The 22628-nt window shown below is 33.8% G+C and overlaps 2 protein-coding genes across 6 annotated transcripts in view; one reads left to right on the forward strand and one right to left on the reverse strand.

Moving 5' to 3' along the window:
* Positions 1 to 14455, reverse strand: part of LOC111700755 (uncharacterized) — a 36334-nt gene extending 21879 nt beyond the window's left edge. Inside the window, exons 1-8 of one of the 5 annotated variants that reach the window (XM_023471824.1) lie at positions 14022 to 14451; positions 13807 to 13872; positions 12654 to 12696; positions 11964 to 12544; positions 10499 to 11034; positions 4151 to 5357; positions 1668 to 3718; positions 685 to 804 (exon numbers count right to left, since the gene is read on the reverse strand). In XM_023471824.1, the coding sequence (XP_023327592.1) occupies positions 685 to 804; positions 1668 to 3718; positions 4151 to 5357; positions 10499 to 11034; positions 11964 to 12544; positions 12654 to 12696; positions 13807 to 13872; positions 14022 to 14188 (4771 nt within the window). In that variant the 5' untranslated portion in view covers positions 14189 to 14451. Of the gene's footprint in view, positions 1 to 684; positions 805 to 1667; positions 3719 to 4150; positions 5358 to 10498; positions 11035 to 11963; positions 12545 to 12653; positions 12697 to 13806; positions 13873 to 14021 lie in introns of all 5 variants that reach the window. The other 4 variants (XM_023471802.1, XM_023471794.1, XM_023471809.1 and 1 more) reach the window with 4 other exon arrangements.
* Positions 14456 to 15187: 732 nt separating this feature from the next.
* LOC111700793 (uncharacterized) lies at positions 15188 to 22420 on the forward strand. Its single transcript, XM_023471837.1, has 10 exons — positions 15188 to 15369; positions 18417 to 18557; positions 18923 to 19013; positions 19351 to 19410; positions 19822 to 19894; positions 19954 to 20064; positions 20397 to 20473; positions 20548 to 20602; positions 21424 to 21500; positions 22023 to 22420. Exons 4-10 carry the CDS (start codon positions 19355 to 19357, stop codon positions 22129 to 22131), a joined length of 558 nt encoding a protein of 185 aa, XP_023327605.1. The 5' UTR covers positions 15188 to 15369; positions 18417 to 18557; positions 18923 to 19013; positions 19351 to 19354; the 3' UTR covers positions 22132 to 22420.
* The last annotated feature ends 208 nt before the right edge of the window (positions 22421 to 22628 follow it).

Below are 22628 nucleotides of genomic sequence, written 5' to 3' on the forward strand. Positions count from 1 at the left end.
ATACCAGAATACCAGGGTAACGGATACCAGGATACAATGAGATCCGGATACCAGAAAATCAGGAAAAAATGTTACAATGAGACTAGGATATCAGGTGACAGTAAGACAAGGATACCAGGATACCAGGAGACAAAAAGACTCAAACAGGATATGAAATGAGACCGGGATATCAGATGAGACCAGGATATCAGATGAGACCAGGATATCAAATGAGACCAGGATATCAGATGAGACCAGGATATCAGATAAAACCAGGATATCAGATGAGACCAGGATATCAGAAGAGACCAGGATATCAGAAGAGACCAGGATATCAGATGAGACCAGGATATCAGATGAGACCAGAGTGCAAATTTAATGAATTTGAGCCGCATCTCAAATCTGCAAAACCCGGTTTCAATTGAGCGCCGGCTTAAACTTTGAAACATTGAATACAATTTTAAGTGGCACCAACCATATTTGAGCCGTGTCTCAAATTTAAGCTGCGGCTCAAATTCTTTAAATTCGGCCTATGGATATCAGATGAGACCAGGATATCAGATGAGACCAGGATATTAGATGAGCCAGGTTTCCAAAAGAAAATATGATATTTGACCAGCTGCAAATCAACTTCATTATCAAAGCAATAGCAAGAGCAGATCACCAACCCAAGACAAAATGGTTTCTTAACAATTTCATCCATTCCTTGATTTGAGTTCCAGACTGCTGACTGTGATCTATGAAGCCTTGATCCTGATCTATCCTGTATAGTATTGTTGAGTACGGAGTTACCGTACAGTTCCATCCATCTATCCTTCTTGTCTCCTTCAGAACCAAACCATTGTATTTATAATGTTTATTCCAGTTTTTTTTGGAAAAATTCGGAAACTTAATGTCTGTTGCGATGAATTTTATGTTCGTCGCAGAAATAGAAATATCGAAATTTCCAAAACATGTGACATTAGTTGCTGACTGCTTGGGAAATTTACATTAACATGTTTTCTGTTTTTTGCTTGTTTGGGGTTAAGGTGTGCCTGTTTTAAGATTTAATTTTATTCTTAATATCAGAGATCTCTACTCCACTTCAACCCATTGCCTTACTTAATAATTCACATTTACAATACTTTCCAAGTTTCTATTTCTCTCAATTTTATAGAAAAGGAAAGTTTTTAAGATTATAAAGTTTAATAGAATTGAAATATAAGTTTAATCAATACACTTGAATATACCGGAAATTCATTAAGATAAGAAATAATTGTTTGAATTCTTGACTCCGCCCCTCTGGAACACTATAGGGAATATACTGTTGTACAGGAGTCTAAATATACTTACAGAAAACAGTTAAAGGATTTAATATAATTACAGTCGGGGCGTATACAGGATTTTTTTCTCTTATTTGGGGTTTACTTAATATTAACCTATCTTTAATAATATTTGATCAGAGAAGAAGTTTTATAAGATGTAGATTAATAATGAGATTTTAACAATTGGAAATTTTAATAAAGAAAAGAAACCTTCAGCTTAAATGACAATATTATGGATTATTATCATAGTTAGTTAATTCTGGTTTTGGAATTCAGATAGTTGATTATTTGAATTAAAAAAATATTGGAATGTTGCTAAAATATCCAGTCAAGAAGTGGGAATATATGACCCTGTAATAAAATCTAATGGTTGAGTGTATGAACCTAAATCTAATTTGTATTCTTGCTCCGGAGTTCTTCTCTCTATCCTTCCCTTGTAGAACTCTCTATACTCTACACTCTTTAATGCATTTCCATCATTTTTCTCTACATATTGGTGACTTTGACGTGGGGAATGAGACTTATGTTGATTATATTGTAGAGTCTGATACTGATGCTGATGCTCCTGTTGTGATTGATTCTGATACTGATGCTGATGCTGTGACTGATTCTGATACGGATGCTCTTGCTGTGAATGATACTGATGCTGATGCTGTTGATGTGATTGATTCTGGTACTGATACTCCTGCTGTGATTGCTTCTGATACTGATGCTCCTTCTGTGATTGAATCTGATACTGATGCTTCTGTTGTGATTGTGTTTGATCAAAATGACTAAACTGTTGCTGTTTTTGACTCGATGAATAATGACCCTTTTGAAAATCTTGTGTCTGAAGTTCCTGTTTCTTGAATTCCTGTTCTTGTTTAATTAACTCCAGTTTTTGAAACTCTTTCTTATTTAATTCTTGTTTCTGCATTTCTTGCTTCTGAATTTCCTGCTTCTGTAACTCTTGTCTATTTATCTCTTGTTTTTCAAGTTCTTGTCTTTCAAATTCTTTTCTCTCCATTTCTTGTCTTTCTAATTCTTTCCTTTCTAAAGCTTTCCTTTCTAGTTCTTGTCTCTCCGACTCTTGTCTCTGGAATTCTTTCAATTTAAGTTCCTCTCTCTCCAACTCTTGTCTGTGTATTTCTTGTTCCAAATTTTGATTTCCTTTAGATGGGTTTGTATTTTCAAATTGAACACTTCCTGAACTTGTCTCCTGGGTTCTAGAACTTGTTTGCTGATTCCATGACTTATTTTGATGATTTTCTGATCCTGTTTGCTGGTTTCCTGAACCTGTTGGCTGGTGTCCTGAACCTGTTTGTTGATGTTCTGAACCTGTTTGCTGGTGTCTGGAACTTATCTTCTGGTGTCCTGAATCTGATCCAGTCTGATAATAGTGTGCTTGAGAATGAGATTCTTCTATTAATGTCTGGTTATATACAGTTGAGATACCAGACATACTCCTCATTGTATTGATTGATTGCTGTCTTTCTGGAGGTGGTGGAGGAGGTCGTTGAGGGGAATCATCGACAAATGTTACTTTCCTCCTTGGACGAGGAAGGGACTGGGACCAAAATGGACTTTTACTCATCCAGGTGTCCATTGAATTGCTACCTCTACGGCTCATGTTCGGACTTTTTGATGGTGCTGATTTGAAGCCAGAATGTTCTTGATCATAAATGGATACATTTTCCTGAGTTTTTGATGAGAATTTAGTTCCCAAGACCTCAGCACCTTTACTAGATTTTTTACCTCGCTGATTTTCTGCTGCCAGTTCTTTAAATAGCCTTGCATGAAATTCTTTTTGTGCCTTCATTTGACTTTCTTTTAGTAGTTCAAAGTGGGTTTTCGGTTTCTGTTCCTCATTTATATGCTTTTGGTAGGCTACCATATCAGAAATTGAATCCTTGAGTTTAGAATTAATAAATACTCTGGCTTTATCTTCTTTTACATGATGAACTTCTTCTGCCAAAGACTCAAGGTCAGTATAATCATCCTCATAAGATTTATCTGGGTTAGGTGATGCAAGAAGTTTAGCAGACATTGATCTACGAATAGGAGTCGGACTCAGTAATATTACACTTGGATCTTCTAATGGGGGCAGTTGACTTTCAGGCAGTTGACTTTCAGGCTGACAGAAATCTTTATTTTTGTCAAAACAGTTTTTGCCTGTTTCTTTGTGTTCTGTACTTTGAGCCTGAGTAAGCCTATCAAACGGATCAGTTCTTTGAATATGTTCGTGTCTTATCTGACCTAGGGCAGCTTTTTCCTCAGGACAACTTAGCCCAAAATTCTCAACTTTTTCCATATATTCAGATGGGACAGTCACACTCTCAGATTCATTCATTCTTGGTACATCTATATTTTGAATATGAACAGCTGAAATATTCTCTTCATTGGACATTGTTGATGTTCTTTCCAGAATAGAGGTTGAGAGGGACTCAGAGAACTCGCTGAAATAAAATCAAAAGCTGATGAATCATTTTTAAAAATGTAAATATGTAAATCATGCTTGAAGATGTACACGATACCACAATTTTCGGAATTAGAGAAATACAACTAAGCCAATCATTTTGTTAAGAAAACCCTTGAAGGCCATATTTATCCATACCTTTAATCAAAATCCACAAAACTTTGCAAGAAATCCGGGTTCTTTGGATAGAACCCTTTAACTATTTTAAACGTATCAATGATTTTGACACAGAGCGACATCATTGAGAGTGATAATTACTAATTCCAAAACTTTTTAAATTTCCAAATATGTGAAAAATATCGATCTTTAACTCTCAATTTTGTTGGGAGAAATTATTTTGTTCCTTAAAGTTTTGTTTATGAAATGTTTTTAAGCTGAAAGTTTTATATGAATGGGAAACAAAAAATATTACCTAAAGGAAAGAGAGCTTTTTTTCAGGAAATTTGCTTTGTCTGTTCTAATGCCTGTATTAATGGTTTGATTAGATTGGTTGAATGTTTCCTCTGTATTTCTGAATCCATGAGTTAAACTGGGAACTGGTTTAATGGCTTCTGATTTATCAATGAGTTCAGCAGCTGGGGGAATAGTAACAGGTTCTACAAGTTGAAGATTGCATACTACTTCTTTAAACTCTGTTTGTCCAGATTCAGAAGAAAGTTTTGCAATTTGGCGTCTAAAAATTGGACTAGAAACTGGTTCCTTAAACTTAGGACAATAAACTGGTTCCTTGAACTTAGAAATAATAACTGGTTCCTTGGATTGAGGACTAGTAACTGGTTCCTTAAATTGAGGAGTTAAATCTGGTACCTTGGATTTAGGATGAGTAACTGATTCCTTCAATTGAGGACTAGTAGCTGGTTCCTTAAATTTAGGAATAGAACCAGGTTCCGTAGATTGAGGACTAAAAACTGGTTCCTTAGATGTAGGATAAGTAACTGGTTCCTTGGGTTGGGGACCAGTAACTGGTTCCTTGGATTGGGGACCAGTAACTGGTTCCTTGGATGTAGGACTAGTATCTGGTTCCTTGGGTTGAGGACTAAAAACTGGTTCCTTAGAATGAGGACGGATAACTGGCTCTTTGAATTGTGGGAAAGAAACTGGTTCAGTAGACTGAGGACGAATAAATGGTTCCTGGGATTGACGATAAGAACCTGGTTCTACAAGAGTAGGACTTGGAACTGGTCCTACAGACAAAGGACTCAAAGAACGAATACTCAGTTGGCTCTCACTCCGTGGTTGTGGTTCAAGTTCAGAACCAAAGGTTTCTAATAAATTAAATTCTGTTTTGACAGAATTCTGGTTGTTGATTGATGAATGAAAAGAATTTTTGATTAGAGGATTAGCACCGGTTGAACGAGAGAATAATTTATTTGATCCCCAGCTTCCAACTTTATTTTCTTCTGTTTGATTTAAAGTTAGTGAAATGTTCCCTTGACTAGAGGATACATGAGCTGGTGAATGCACAATACTGTCCGAGTATTCAGCACACCTGTCAACACTGTCAACAAGAGTTACAAGCTCTTTAGGTACTTCCTTAAATTTTCTCCTGCTGGATTTATCCAGGTTCTCTTGTGAACTCTGGAAATTTTGTAAGATGTTGTTGTGCTCATGTTTGTATTCTAAATGAGTATCTAATCAACAGCAGACTCCAGGCCCAGCCAAACATTAATCATTAATAATCATAAACGTATTGAGCAGACTGGACAACAGTATTAAAGGGGGAATATTTAATGAATGTAGAGAAAAACAACCTATTTTTAAGTTTTGACAAAAACTTTTTTACTTTTTTGAAAGAATTATTAAAGATGGATAAGATATTTTCTTATTTTAAGAGAACTTTTTACCCCTGGAATTAGATAAACTTTACAGTATAATCCCCCACCTTGAGCTTTAAACCTTTAACCTGTGTTTATATATTCAAGCATTCCAACCTTATAGGCTCATCCACTTCTCAATATAAATATAAGAGATTCAATTTGACATTTTTTTACTTAAATATTTTTTTTCTAAATTCACCATAAATTAATTCTACAGGTATTCTACGGGTCAGTGAATGTCCTTAAAATTCAATTTCCCTCTAATCTAAAATAAAGTTTGGAGCCAAATATGCTGTCTTAAAGAGATTTTAGATGCGCCTCTCCTCTTTATAAAACTAAATTTCATTTCTAATAAAAATACCCCGAACAATCATATGTTTTTCTTGTCTTTTTCTTTTCTGTTCTATTCTTATTGAACCTACCAAAACCACAGCATATAAAACATTTTTAATATAAATTCTTCACCACATTTTCTTCTTGGTTAATTTTGTTTCTAACAAATATAAACTACCTCTTTTTTACTCTATAAAGCTATATAGATTTTGTAGATTTTTAAAAACTCTCGAATTATAGGAGTGTATAAAAAAGGCGGGGGGGGGGGGGGGNTATATTCTTTACTAAACTATATACAGATCTCTGTATATATCAGGGGTGTATATTCTTTACTAAACTATATACAGATCTCTGTATATATCAAGGGTGTATATTCTTTACTAAACTAAACAAATCCCTGTATATATCAGGAATGTATATTCTTTACTAAACTATATTTAGATCTCTGTATATATCAGGGGTGTATATTCTTTACTAAACTATATACAGATCTCTGTATATATCAAGGGTGTATATTCTTTACTAAACTAAACAAATCCCTGTATATATCAGGGATGTATATTCTTTACTAAACTATATTTAGATCTCTGTATATATCAAGGGTGTATATTCTTTATTAAACTAAAAAAAGATCCCTGGATAGATCAGGGATGTGTATTCTTTACTAAACTATATTTTGATCTCTGTATATATCAAGGGTGTATATTCTTCACTAAACTAAAAAAATATCCCTGGATATATCACGGGTGTATATTCTTTACTAAACTTATAGAGATCCATAGATATATCAGGGTAATGTATTATTTACTAAACTATATACAGATCCCTGGATCAGGGGTCCAGACCCCGCCCCTTGTACCCAACTGCCCCACCGCCCCTCCTGTTACTCCCCTGTACAAGTTTACAGTTTATAGTATTGAGTGCATTAAGAAGAGATAAGAAATAGGTTTGAGAAGATATGATTTTACCCTAATTAGAGTTTGTAGGTTGAAATCTAATTTCCTGAGATATCTGAGTTGAATATTAATTTGGCGACTTGAAACTAGATATATGTAGGATATGTAGGATATATTATGAAAAATATGAATGATTTGCAAGGTTTATATAGAGCCTTGCAATATGTAAATATTTACAGGAAGACTAACTCTCTCACCTTCTCTACTTATACAGGGACACATATATATACTTTGCTCCTATATTAGGATCGTTTATGTTTTGTTTGTTTGCTTGTATCTAACAAATGTAAAAACGACTGAACCGAATGAACCCAAGATTTTTGAGGCAACTCATTTTTGCACCTGGTCTTAATTTTCCCCGAGTTGGAAACTCTTGTGTTGGAAACCCTTAAGCCCTTTCGCTTGATCTCAATATCCAGTGGATACTTTTCCTTGTCTGCTTAATCCACTATTTTTGATATCCTTGCAGAGGTTCGACCAATGAGAGTTCTCTTATTGATTATGTCCTGGCTTCTGATTGGCTATTCGGTTTATGAAAACGATACTCTGATTGGTTGAAGTTTAAACACTTTCTCGGATATCAAAATAAAGATTATATTAATCTGCAGACAAACAACAAGAGAAGATCAAGCATTGATCTTGATAACCACAATTCTATATTTGAGATCTGCGTGTATGATAGGTTCTGCACTGCCTTGAAACTATTTATAGAATTGAGAATGAAAGGGTTAAGGCCGGATATTAAAACCTATAAAAGGATGCTACACTAGACATCATACTTCCATCTACTAGATGGGTTCATGGTTAAATATTTATAGGAAACAACAAGATAGGGATGAAAACAGGGCTATGCCTCTCCTGGAAAATTGAAAACTATGATTTCCAGGGGATTAAGTCCCCCATATCGGTGGCTGAACCCTATTTTAAATACCCCCCACCCCCCGGACAAATTCAAATTGAAATCCTGAACTACCGATTCAAAGTTAAAGATTCATGACGATTTAGGTAATCAATTAGAGAGTAAATTGGAGATTAAGGATTTGAACCGGAGGTAGGAAGTTGAGCGACCTCTCTAATTCGCTAGATTTGGTTTCTGGATATGGACAATCTAAAACTGCTTCTAGCTTAAAGTTTAAATAAGCAAAGTCTTGATAAACCCATCTATCCCTTGAACAAAAACCTACTATGAACACTAATCTGGATAAAAACGAAATTGATGATTATAAAACAAAACATGAATGACTAATGAACAACGCGAGCTCAACTGATAAACGTGTTAATCCATGAAATGTTGCATCCGTGCAACAGTTCTGGGAATTGAATTGAAATACGATATTTTTAAATAGTTTTCATTGATCTGTCAGGACGGGGGAAGAGATGGGATTGGGAAAGGAAGGTTGGAGGAGGGAGATATGTTGAGAGGGGAAAGGAAGGTTGGAGGAGGGAGATATGTTGAGAGGGGAAAGGAAGGTTGGAGGAGGGAGATATGTTGAGAGGGGAAAATCTGGAGGTAGATGTTTGAAGTAATATTTTTAGTTCCTGACAGATTGACACAAGGCTCGGCTAAATTTGACGTCAAAACTGTCACAATGTCAAAAAGTTTGTAGGAATACACTAAAAGATAAATTATATAAAAACTTTCTTATTATTATTGATAGATCCTCCAAGAATCAGGATTTTTCAGAAATGGAAAGTTTTATGTAACTAGTTTGTCTACGGAGCGGATTACAGATATATCAAAATTTTGTCCTGAGTACTTATACTCCTCCCTCCCCTTGCCTGTCCTAGTCACAGTGATTTATTCTCTTTTATGTCCTAGCCACAGTGCTTCCTCTCCTTTTATGTCCTAGCCGCAGTGTTCCCTCCCATTGTATGTCCTAGTCGCAGTGCTTCCTCCCCTTGTATGTCCTAGCCGCAGTGTTCCCTCCTATTTTATGTCCTAGTCGCAATGCTTCCTCCCCTTGCATGTCCTAGTCGCAATGCTCCATCCCCTTGCATGTCATTGCCACAGAACTTCCTTCCCTTGCCTTTCCGAGCCGCAGTGTTTCCAAACGCACTGTGCAGCCTGCTGTTTTTAGCCGCAGTGTTTCCTAACGCACTGTGCAGCCTGCTGTTTTTAGAGGCTAACCTATCCCAAGATAACAATTAAGAATAATCTTTACAAATTATCTGAAATATATCCAATTCATTCTGGAATATCTTTATAATATATTTATGTGTAAATGTATATATATATATATAATAGTTTAAAGTAGAGATATTGTAAACATATTTGTATAATATATTTATGTGTAAATGTATATATATATATAATAGTGTAAAGTAGGAGATATTGTAAACATATTTTTACAATATATTTATGTGTAAATGTATATATATATAAAAGTGTAAAGTAGAGATATTGTAAACATATTTTTATCTTTCCCGCTTTTTCTCTTCTATCCATTAATCAACACAACCCACCCTGCAGCTTCCAACCCAGATATTAGGAAACTTAACTTTCTGCCGTTTAACCCTAATCAGCATGGGATGGGTGTATCCCCCCCCCCCTCCTGTATCGTATTGGATGGACCATTAACTAATTTATTATCTATATCAACTCACTTCAAACTAAAGTAAATGTCACGTCAAATTGAATCATATCTGTTTTCAATCAGCATGGGATGGGTGTATCCCCCCCCCCTCCTGTATCGTATTGGATGGACAATTTACTTATTAAGTATCTATATCAACTCACTTCAAACTAAAGTAAATGTCACGTTTAACCCTAATCAGCATGGGATGGGTGTATCCCCCCCCCCCTCCTGTATCGTATTGGATGGACCATTAACTTATTAATTATCTATATCAACTCACTTCAAACTAAAGTAAATGTCACGTCAAATTGAATCCTATCTGTTTTCAATCATATTTTTCTAATCGTAAAGTTAATGAGAAGAGCAAAATGTTTAAAGATTTTAAATGTGTAACCAGATAAAGGAACTGAGGTTTCCCCACAAACTCAAATTTTTAATCCCCGTATCTTTGCAACCTTATGGCCTAAACCTTTGATATTTATTACACTGACTATTTGATCTTAAACAGAATTCCTAGTCCGGAATATCAAAGGTAAACGACATCGGGTTACAAAAATCAGAGTTTGTGGAAAAAGCTCAGTTCCTTTTCTATTCTCATAAGGCGTAGCTTCATGCAAAATCAAAAATGGGGAGATACGAGATCACAAAGAAGTACCAGTCCTGTCTCATGAATTTGTGCTTTCTTCTTCTTCTGCCTTATTTTGCAGTGAACTATAGTTTTCAGGAGGCAGCATTTTTACATTTTTTATTTCTCTACTTTCGCACTTTTGTGACTTTAGTTTTAAATTATAAGATAATTTTCACCGATAAAATCTTAATAAAACCTTCTCCATCAACCTCTCCCCCCAATTGGCCTTCTCTTTCGACAAGTGAAGTTTTTTCAGGTCATCAAGTTTTAGAATTGAATTTAGATAAATAGAAAAGTTCAAAGAAGAATAAGATAAAATTAAATCAGTCTTTGAAATAAAAACAAAGAATCAAAGAAATTAATGATGTCATTTACTACTTTAAGATTACAAAGGGCAAAGAAAAAAAATTAACTTTTTTGAGCAATTGTTTATGAGTGTTGATTAGATTCCTTTGTTTTTTTCTTGTTGAACGTTAGGACTTACAACCTTCTGATTAGTTTTATTGGTGGCTTCATTAGACCCTTGACTAGTTTCATTGCTTGCTTCATTCAACCCTTGACTGGTGTCATAGGTTGCTTGATTTAACCCTTGACTAGTGTTATGGGTTGCTTGATTCAACCTTTGACTAGTTTCATTGGTTGCTTGATTCAACCCTTGACTAGTGTTATTGGTTGCTTGATTAAACCCTTGACTAGTGTTATTGGTTGCTTGATTAAACCCTTGACTAGTGTTATTGGTTGCTTGATTCAACCCTTGACTAGTTTTATCGTTTGCTTGATTAGCTATTAAAATAGGTTGCCCTTTGACTTGTTGTTCTATACCAGTTTGACTGGTTGCTTGACTATCCTTATTCGTTGGTTGCCTGTTGCCTAATTGTCCTTGATTAGCTTTATTTGTCGGTTGAGGACTGCCCTGTTGACCTTTTGATGCTTGAATATTGGCCTGACCAGAAGCTTGATTTCCTTTTAGTCTGGTGTTTAACGAACTGTAAATATTTTGACTGTTTTCTTATTTAAATGTTACTTCTATCTGAGTTTGTGTGTTAAAGAGGGAAGATGGTTCAGTATGCCTTGAATACCAAGTATGTTCAGAACATAGATGTATACTGTAGAGAGTATATATACTCTCACAATATTTCAAGAATGTTTAGAACAAAATTTTCAATAAAAACGATGCTTTTTCTAACTAGCTTCAAATCTGAGCTGAAACCTTTAGAACTGGATACTCTGAATACCAATTGCTACATCTGTATATCCACTGTGGACACTTATGATTTCTGCTCCATCCGCTCTTTTTCCCTCTTTTTTGGATATACCCCGAATTCCGACCAATCATGCAGAGTTCTCTCATTAAATGACGCGCAAAATATCAAATTTCCTGGCTTCTGATACGCCACTCTGATTGGCTGAATTTTATACACTTTTCTGGATACAAACTAAAAAATTATATTAATCTTGAGATTAATGAAAAGAGGAGATGAAGCATTGATCTCGATATCCACAATTCTAAAGTTTTCAGCTCTAATTCTATTATTTTCTGGATAATGAATTCTGTGTTTATATGAGCACCATATACGGTTTATTTGCTCGCAAAGGAGAAAAGTTTCATAATAAAGTTCCCTAGAGACACACATAATGGAAACAATATATATATATAAAACCAAGTTTATAATTTACAATTTTAAGATAAAACAACAATGTTAAACAGTATAAGAGGAACTGATCGAATATTCAATGTTCTGGAAATGAGTGAAGAGAGTTAATTTGAATTAATTTGTTAATTCGAATGTTTCGAATGCTTGCTCTCATCCTCATTTGTTACTCAGAGGGCAGGAGTCACATACTAGAGCCTAAACGATATGCAGGGGAAAGGGGAGAGATAACAATTTGGTTTTAAAAAAGTTAAAATATATTCCTAGATGAAGACGAAGGTCGAGGCGGAAGACTGAACACTTTTCTATCCTTGTCGGAAAAGGAAAAAGTTCGTTGTATCGACGCAGTGTTAAAATTCTCATTTTCGTTCGTAGATTCACTCTTCGAGCTTCGCGGTTTCCCTGACGAACCTCTGTCACGAATATTCTCAATTCTTGAATTATGATCTTGAACAGATGAATCTTTGGTACTACTGGTGGATGATAAAACCGAATCTTTAGTACTATTGGTGGATGATAAAACCGGTGTTGATAGTTCTTGAACCGGAAGTGGAATACCCTCTAGCTCAGCTACTGTTACAGGTAGCTGGTGTCGATCCACTTCTCGGCTCATTACGTACTGCTTACTCTCTGTTTTGCAGCAACTTTCATAAACAAATTCGGACGAGGTTTCGGAGTCAAGTACTTCAAGAGGTTTGTCGAAACTTGAATTAGGTGATTCCGAGCTACTGGTTTGAAGGCTGTCTAGAGAATCAGGACGGTTTGGATTTATATCTTTAGGTTTGTTTAAAGAGTCTCGTAAGGTTCCGCTTACGCTCACCATTAAACTCTTTAAAACAGATTCCTTGAAATCAAAATCCTAATTGAATTCAAATTTTTCAAAAAAAAAAAATTAAGTTCGTCTTTTTATTTGATTCCCTGGTCTTACTTTGCAATAGTTAGATTTTGATTTCCTTATCAAGCGTAGCTGGACTTAATGCTTCAGTCAGAAGAGCACTGATGAAAATGTATAGTTTATAATTCAAAAAAAGTATGCAGCAGTTAATGCAATAGTTATAAAATTTGTTTTCATCGGAAATTAAATCTATATTGACTTTGCTGACATCTGAAGGGTGTTAAAAAAAACCTTAAACACTTCACACTTTCAGTTTCGTTTCATCCCCAAGGGATAATCATCATTTATTCAGAGTAGGGTTGACTAAATCCGATAACTTTTAAATCATGCCTTTCCATTCTATTTATTGTGATATTAATTTATTTATAATTGGGCAATAGTTAAACCTCTGAGGGGAAAGTGTGAATTGTTTGATTTTTTTTTCGTCTATTCAACATTTTGTGACACTGTTCAATAGTTAATTAATTTTATAAGAATATAATTAGTTTCAAGATATTATGTCGGAACTCTGGATCGTCAATAGGACTGCCAATGTAACTTCAAGTGATACTTTATTTTAGGAGAGCCATGCACGATTTACAAAGATACCCTTTAAACCTCTTACTGAACAATAATGTGGGAGATATCGTCATTTTCTTGCTTAATCAGGACAATTTTCTCTCCCTCGTTTTTAGCAAAATTCCCCAAGTCACTTTTGTAGATAAATCACAAGTGAAAATAATCAATTTTGAAAGTTAAAAACATGAATATCTCATATATTCTTGATTATGATAGGTTTAGCAGGGTTTCGTACATACCTCACTTTAAATAGAGGATCACTTTAAATAGAGGATCTCTTGAAATAAGTCTACTAGTTTTTAACCGTATCCCTATTTTTGTCTAATATATACGTGTTTCAACTCCCTCCACCCCTCATGATTTTGCCCTCAATGTTGGGAACTTGGGATAGGGGAGAGTGATACACGCACTAGTCCAAGTTTTCAAGGCCAGCTCATTAATAAAAAAATGATAGGTTATTTTTTATTATTTTAGTTTAAGCTATTAAGAAAAGCTTCAGGGGTACGGCTGTGAACCCCCCCCCCCCCCCCAATCGTGACAGGGTTAATCTGTGTTCATATGCGATCCTAGAAATCGGTAAAACGCTTTTTTACGAGATCATTTTTTTTGAGATGATATAAAGTTGTGTTGTAAAATTTAACTATATCTTCTCCCTAATATTTGTGTTATTCTTCAAGTTTTCATATATATTCGTAGCAATAGAATTCACAAGCTTTTTCCTTTTTTGGAAATATATTCTTAAATTTTAAATTCAAAGCATTGAATTTAGCAAAATAAGAGAAATGTAAAATATTCAATTCTACATGTACTCTACATTTTAAATTATGGTAATTCATAATATTTTTTTTCTTGAATATATTTCAGCCACCTTGCATCTGTCTGAGTGGAGATAAAATCCGCGACACAATGTTCTGCGACCCCCATGAGTAGTTCACGTTTTAATATTCTTGATCCCCCTGATTCTATACTTGTTGTGGTGCAACTAGAATCCCTTCTATTAGGGGTAGAACATCCTGCATCAGGCTTTTCAGACATCGCGATGTCAGTCTTTTAAGTCGAAATTTTCGTGGATTTTTACTTCGTTGTTTCGTGCATTTCTGTAAATGTTGTGTATAGAGAAATACGTACGTGTTTAAATGAACCTGCAAATCCTCGAAATATTTGAGGAATTTGAAAATTAGTAATTTGGTCATGATTTTGTTAATTGCGCGGTTTATCTATATTCTTATCTTGAGTAGGGGGTCAAGCTTAGATCTAACACTAACGTCATATTCCCAGGCTACTCACATGGAAAAAACATTTTAAGTAACCTTTACAAGTTACTGTTATGGATAAATTTTTTAATTGTTAAATTAGAAGTTTAGCAATGATCAGGAGATTTAAAAATAAAAAAATATAAAAATAAATTCATTGTGAGTTGAGTTATCAGGTCAAAGCGAAATATGTGAAGAGATTTTTGCTGTTTAAATCTAAATTCTTTGTTTAGGTTCAAATTGATGTAATAAGTTAAACTTCATTTTTCTTTCATAGCTATAAATACAAAAGGAAAAGTTAAGCATTTTTGAAATTTTAAGAAAATTTAGATGATAGCTAACATATTTGCTCTGACGAATGGACTTTTAGGAAACATAATTTATGATTTATGTCAACTTTTTTTCAACAAATATTTAAATCCGATATTTAGTTGAGAAATATTAATTAAAAACGAACATTTTTTCTAAATTTTTAAAGCTGTAAACAAAGTAAATTATAAACATTTTAAAAAGAGTTTTCAAAGAAATTGATTTCTCTGAAAGCTCTAGTTTTATTGTCCCTAATTGTGTAAACCTTTGATATTTCAAACTTGGATTATTTGATCTAACAGAATTCAAAGTTTGAAATATCAAAGATCTACGACACCAGGTTGCCAAGATATAGTTATTTGACTCTAGAGCATTTCTAGTTTTAAAATTTTCAAATTTCTCATCAGCAGTTTTAACCGATTACAATTTGTTTTATTCTAATTGTATAATCTTAAAAGAAGGAAATAAAAAGTTGTTGTTCAGCTTGACTTTTGAACGCATTTAACTCTAATATCTTATTCACTCATTTAGATAATCACAATGTTGCTTGGGACAGGTATCTGAATAAACTAGCGGGGTGGGTCAACCCGTCTTATACTCTCCACTCCGCGCCTGTGGGTCAACCCGTCTTATTCTTCCTATCCACGGCTGCAGGTCAATCTACTACGAACGCTGGACCGCAGTTTTACAATTTTAATCTTACTCCCGGTTAAAACTAAATAATTTCATTATAAAAAATAATAACCAGGATTGTGAATAATTAAAAAATCAAATCTCTATAAAAACCCTTTTCAGGCTTGGATTTGGACTAATTCTGGCTAAAATTTGTCAGCCTCCCTTCCTTTATAGTTCCCCTTCCATAATTTGTCTGTCTCCCGTCCTTTATAGCTCCCCTTCCATAATTTGTCTGTCTCCCGTCCTTAATAGCTCCCCTTCCATAATTTCCTCATTTGATTTAAGATTTAATTATTAGGAAGGTTTAACTGAAATTGATTGACACTTTGAGAGGAAAACGTTTTTTTTCATATTTTGGCTGATATATTTACTTTTTGCTTTTACTCTTTCGCTATTTTGGTTGATATATTTACTTATTTGATCCCCTGGCTTGTCAGATGACATATCCTGAGGGATTAACCTCCTATATGTTTCCCCAGTCAGGGGGAAAGCTCCTCGGAATGTCCTAAACTAAATAGGAAAAGGTTTCTACCCCCCACCACCAGACAACTAAGCACTTGATTAGTCTTGGCAATATTTTTATTATTAAACTTTATGAATCAATCTTTCTTTAAAACATTATTTCAATTGAAATCGCATAATGCGTTTTTTTATAACTCTTCTCAATACAAAATTTAACAAGAGTAAATATATTTACTTATGAATAAGGCACAATTCATATCAATAAATTTCTAAAGTCATTATAATAATATTTTTTTTACCATGCAATATTGATGGGTGGTTATAGTTATCTATATATACTAGCCTTTTAAGGCACTTCGCGCCCATCTTCGTTTTCAATTGTGAACATGTTCTCTTTTTGTTCATTGGAAAACAAAACAAAAAAAGTTCGCTGATTTCATAAAAAAAAAATTTCTTGGATTTTTAAAATTTGCAAAAATTTAATGAAAATCGAATTGTTAAGAAGTCAAATTTTTAAAATTTTGATCATTCATAAATTCAAAATTTGCGCCTGATCGGTTCAGCCGTTTTGACGTTTATTGGAAACAAACAAACAAACACCCAGACAGATAAGCTAAAGGAATTGAGTTTTTGCCACAAACTCTGAATTTTAAATCCCTATATATTAACAACCCAATGGTGTAGACCTTAGATATTTCAAACTATGACTTCTGCTACATCAAACAATATAAGTTTGAAATATAAAAGGTTTACATCATTTGGTTGTAGATATATAGGTTTTAGAAAGTTGGTATTTGTGGCAAAGACTCATTTCCTTTATATATAGATAAAGTTGCAATCTCTATTTGTCTGTTTGTTTGTTTGTTTTTCCTCAAGAACCCCTCGACTGATTTGCCTCAAATTTTGATTAGGGAACTCGGGAGAGCCAAGGGAATGTTCTTAGCTTGGTTTTGAGATTCTAAGTAGCGTGGGTAAAATCGACCAAGTGCGGGTAAACGGCGGGAGTAACAATGAGTAACCTAGGCAACGCTGGGTTCCCAAGCTAGTATATAATATTATCTAACTTTTAAACCTAATAGCATGATATTATGGTAGTAGCGTTTTTTCTTTACAAACGTTTCTAAGTCGCGTTTTATGAGTGTAGCGTTTTTCTAGAATGATCCTAAATGATCGTAGTTAAAAAGATTTTATTTGATTAGCTTAGGAAGAATTTACAAATTAGTTGTTTAGCTGCCTGTATTCTATACTGTGAAATAAGAAATATTTAAGAGAGGAATAGGATCAAGTTCAGGTATGTAGCAGGCATACCGGAGTAGGAGAAGAAAGGGGGGTATACAGGAGTAGGAGGAGAAGAAAGAGGAGTATACCGGAGTAGCAAGAGAAGGATATACCGGAGCTCCCGGAGCCGGGGTAGGGAGGAGAAGGCGGAGGGGTATACCGGGGTAGGAGGAGAAGGAGCTAAGATATGCCTATTTAAATTCAAAACAGAACCTATTGAAAATGCATATATCACAATATTCAAAAACAAATATAAGAAAATTAAAACCAAATTGAACAAGGCAAAGTATAACATTACCTAATTTCAAATTTAATTGTCCGTCAAGTTTCTCTTTTCAAAAAGACGACATTTAACAATATCGCTGTCCTAGTCTGCATTAACATACTAGACACTACATAGGCAGGAAAATAAGGCCAAGGGAAAGTAACCTGTTCCGTGACACCGGGGGCGGGGAATTTTATTTTTGTAGATTCTACTTTTTATATTTAAATGCAAACATTACTTATTAAAGATATAATTGGACATTATCAAAATATCGTTCAATGATTTTTGCAGAAAATGTATTTTTCAAATAAACTTTTTCTTTGGTTTTTGGTTTGTGTACAAAGATCGGTATTGGAGTGTGAGTGCAGTGTGAGTTGAACTAACATTAGAGAATTCACCATGCTGAGAATAAAGCGAATTCATAAACAAATCCTAACCCTAGTTTCAACCCTATATATGAGTGCACTTCTATTCTACGAAATATTTAGTGAGTCGAGAGAAGTAAAGTTTAGTCCAACCAATCTAATCAAACTAGATCAGGATATTTATCTACTCTCAGCCTTCTGGGAGACAAGATCTTTAAATAGAACTAATTTTGTGAGAATTTTAACCATTTCTAGAGTTCAACGACAATCTCTTTTTAAATTGACAAAACATGATATTTACGCAAAACAGTATAAAAATGACGCATTCAATGTCAGCTGTGAAATAGTGTCTGAAGACAATGAAAAGGTTCTAGGAGAGCTAAACTTTCAAATATATGAAGAAACCATAGGAAAATATGTGAAAACATAATTTATGTAAATTTTTATAAAAATACCCAATTTAGTTATAAATGTAATCACAATAACCATAATGAACCATCAATCTTCATCCTTTTTATTTATTATTGACATCATCAATCATCATAACATCATTTTATTACTTATGTACATATCTATCTATCTATCTATCTATCTATCTATCTATCTATCTATCTATCTATCTATCTATCTATCTATCTATATATTTATCTATCTAGGTGAGTTTATCTCCTTCTACTCCGAAGTGTTGGGTGTAGAGAGGTTTAGTTTCTATCTCCTAGAGGTCACCCCGGCCATCCTCGAGTTCCTTGCTAACCTCCAGAACAAACAAGACGACCTCAATATTCAACTTCGACTGGGTTAGATTCTTCTTTGGACGTTTTTATTTGGATCGAATTAGTGAATGCTGAATCTGATTCAGATAATCTATTATTTCAAAGGAACTATAACTGTTATTACTCACTTAAAACTTAAATTTTCTTTGCAACTACAAACTTTCACTATTTTATCAAGCAAAAGTCATTGAATGAAATACCAATGGTCAAGGGGATCTGGTAACAATGATATTAGGATTATGAGTTTGAGACGAGCCATCAGTTCCTGCTGGAGTCATAACAGAGTCTTAAGCAGCATTTGATTAATTGATTGAGAATTAAACAAAAATTAAGTTAAGAATTGAGATAATTCTTATTTAAAGATGGTGTTTGCATACTGATCTATTTAGTATTCTGGGATCTCGATGAAGAACTAAAAATCAATTCGAAATCTTTATGGGACTACGGTGCCCTTACTCTTCTTACTGACTGCTTATATAGGTAACTTCTTAAATACTTGTTTTTCAGCAAATTGTCTTTCTTAACTACCTGTATTAAGCCGGCCACCCTAGGGAAAATATTTTATTTATACAACACCAAACATTATAACTATCAAAAAAAAAAATTTTAATGTGAACCAAAAAACTAAAAAGATATAAATATAAATGAAAATTTGGTTAACCTAAGTAATTTTTAGCTGCTAAGAATATATATATTTTGACTACTGAGGATCGTCACGAGGCGTGAAACATTATTTTTGGTATAATTCTTTTTTTTTTAAATGTGAAATTAAAAAACTGAAATATATATATATATATATATGTATATTTAATTGTAGTGGTATGTCTGAGTATGAGTATACATATATAGTAGATCTAGATGAATACATAATGCCCAGGTATAGTGTTTTATCAATTTAAAGGAACTGAACAATGTCACCAAAACTTCTATTTTTAAATTGTATCAACAAGTTAAGTAAGCATTTAATCATTCATGTAATTATCAATTTGCAGACTGAAATCGAAGGATTTGAGTTTTTGACATAAACTCAAATTTTCTATTCTGTATAAACTTAGATTATTTGATCTAACAGTTTGAAATATCTTAGGTCTATGACATTGGTTACAATTTGCAAAGATGATTATAAAATCTGAGTTGGTGTTAAGACTCAATTCCTTAATTGATTTATTGACCCATATAATTGAATAGAAACGTATAAGATGATGAATACTATATTTGATGTTATGAGTAGGTATACAACTGCAGCTAGGAATCAGATTATGAATCCTATATTTGATGTTATGAGTAGGTATACAACTGCAGCTAGGAATAAGACTGATGTACTGGTGAGTCGAGCACTTGAGAGTATTAACAGTGGTCAGGTAAAAACTCTTCTAGATAAATGTTTCGAAGATAATAAAAATATAATGTCATTTTTCAGGGAAAGAATGTTGACAACTTTTTGTTCCGAAACACCTTTTTTTGCTCCGAATTTAATAAAAAAGTTGATTATGAAAACAACTTTGACATTTTTAAAATACTTTCTAGACAGGTAAACTTTCTTCTTTACACTCTACACTCTGTATGCAATTTACAGTCTACACTCTACATACACTCTACACTCTACACTCTACACTATACACTCTGTAAGTTTACTGTTTAATAAATTAGAGCTTGCCTCTGGCTGTAGGGGGGCCTACGGGGTGCATGTCTTGGGGGGCACAGGGGTACCACCCCCCCACTCTACACTCTACACTCTACACTCTACACTCTACACTCTACACTCTACACTCTACACTCTACACTCTACACTCTACACTCTACATTCTACACTCTGCACTCTACACTCTACACTCCACACTCTACACTCTACATTCTTTATAGAAATCTATCTGGAGTCCCCGTCTGCGAGCTAAAATGTTGGTGAGAACAATGACAGCTATAGCTGTAGGTCATCACAGGTATTCTTAAACCTATTTTAAAAATATTCAGTTTCCATATTTCGTTTGTTTGTTTCTAACAAATGATATTTCAGTATTTTTGAGTTCGTGGATCCTGTGAATTCCTGCAACTATCCTGTACCTCATCAGGTAGGGCAGATATTTATATAAAACTATCCTGTACCTCATAAGGTAGGGCAGATATTTATATAAAACTATCCTGTACCTCATCAGGTAGGGCAGATATGTATATAAAACTATCCTGGACCTCATCAGGTAGGGCAGATATTTATATAAAACTATAATCCTGTACCTCATCAGGTAGGGCAGATATTTATATAAAACTATCCTGTACCTCATCAGGTGGGGCAGATATTTATATAAAACTATCCTGTACCTCATCAGGTAGGGCAGATATTTATATAAAACTATCCTGTACCTCATCAGGTAGGGCAGATATTTATATAAAACTATCCTGTACCTCATCAGGTAGGGCAGATATTTATATAAAACTATTCTTTCATAGTGTTTCGCGCACCTCTTCCAGCAACAATTTTAGCTCTAAATATAGCGGATTTTTCTGTTACCCTTACAAGATTCCTTAAAATTTTAAAAATCGACATTTTTTCCAGACAAAAGTTTTTATTATTAAGCGTTCGTAAACCTTCAGTCGTTTTGACCTTTATTGGATAAAGACCCAAGCCAAATTCAAATATAGATTTTATATTCCCCAAAAGGAAAATATCCTGAGTTCCTACATAAATTCAGAAGAATTTAAATGCTCATATCAAATCATATTATATAATTAACTGCATTAAGAATCGTAATTAAATATTAAGAAAACATAATTACAATAAATATATGGAAAACTACTGAAGCAGGAGAGCCTGGATAGCTTATAAAAGCTGTTTTTATATGCATGCTTTAATTCTTTTTTGTTGTTTTTCATTACAATATATAAGTATGTTTAGATAGCGATGTTGAATCACTACAGATCATGCTTGGATTTGAACTCTGGATTTATGGGTTTGGGTGAACCTGTTCTAAGGAAACCATTTTAAAGTTTAAACCATTCATTAATTTCGGCTTCCTTTCTTTAACTCCATTTTAATGTTTTATTTATTTATCATGCATTAATGATATTAATGACCTTACATGCAAAGATTGCAATCCCCGATTCACAACGGTACCTTTGAAACAGTTTATGATTAATAATGTGAAAGATATCGTCGTTTTTTCAGGTTTAAAACTGGTTAATCAGACAAGGCTTTTAAGGGGTTATCGATGCGAATCATGGATCATATGGAGGGTCACTTGAAATAACGCTCTAGGCTTCAGACGCATACAACTTATTGCTGCCCTTTCTTTCCTTCCCTACTGATATCTTCCTTAAATGTTACTTTTCTACGAATTGTTGCCATGTTTTGGATAAACATGTTTTTAGAGAAATATTTTTCTAGAATTTTATCAATAAACAAGTTGTGCAACAGCAGTATTAGTTTTACACAATTTTGGCTCATTACGTAATTGTTTATTATAATTAAATGTTTAAAAATGGTTTTATCTATAGTGATGATGTTGAATATGATGATACAGCTCTAGTTCACCAGTATTCAATAAATAAATCTCCAATCAGTATTTTCATTCGACAACATATACAGGATTCAGTGTCACCATAAATATTCATCGACATCTCATACAGGATACAATGTCACCATAAATATTCATCGACAACATATACAGGATATAATGTCGCCATAAATATTCATCGACAACATATACAATATAGAACGTCGTCATAAATACTCATCGACAACATATACAGGATACAATGTCTCCATAAATACTCATCGACAACATAAACAGGATACAATGTCGCCATAAATATGCATCGATAACATATACAGGATATACAATGTAGCCATAAATATTCATGTTATCATAACATAATAGAGAATAAGCGTCGAAGTTACAACTTTTAATGAAACAGGCTGTATGTAGGAAACAGGATTAATAAGGTTTAAATTAAACTGTGGTTGGAATAAATGAATCGCGAAAAGAGGTTTAACTAATTTAAGCCAGTTCAACCATTTCTTGATATTGTAAGTCTAAGTATATTTTAAGTCATGAAATATTGTCTCTACTTTATTTTGTTTAACTCAATTTTACCGGTGAA

This window comes from Eurytemora carolleeae, unplaced genomic scaffold (assembly GCF_000591075.1).
Source record: "Eurytemora carolleeae unplaced genomic scaffold, Eaff_2.0 scaffold81, whole genome shotgun sequence".
NCBI classification, from domain to species: Eukaryota; Metazoa; Arthropoda; class Copepoda; order Calanoida; family Temoridae; genus Eurytemora; species Eurytemora carolleeae.

What these genes read in the sequence shown, in the direction of transcription:
- LOC111700793 (XM_023471837.1), top strand. Translation starts at nt 19,355, where the DNA reads ATGTCTGAGTATGAGTATACATATATAGTAGATCTAGATGAATACATA. An exon ending in GATGAATACATAATGCCCAG is followed by an intron (nt 19,411 to 19,821) that starts GTATAGTGTTTT and finishes TGTTATGAGTAG; the next exon opens with GTATACAACTGCAGCTAGGA. An exon ending in ACTATCCTGTACCTCATCAG is followed by an intron (nt 20,603 to 21,423) that starts GTAGGGCAGATA and finishes AAGTATGTTTAG; the next exon opens with ATAGCGATGTTGAATCACTA.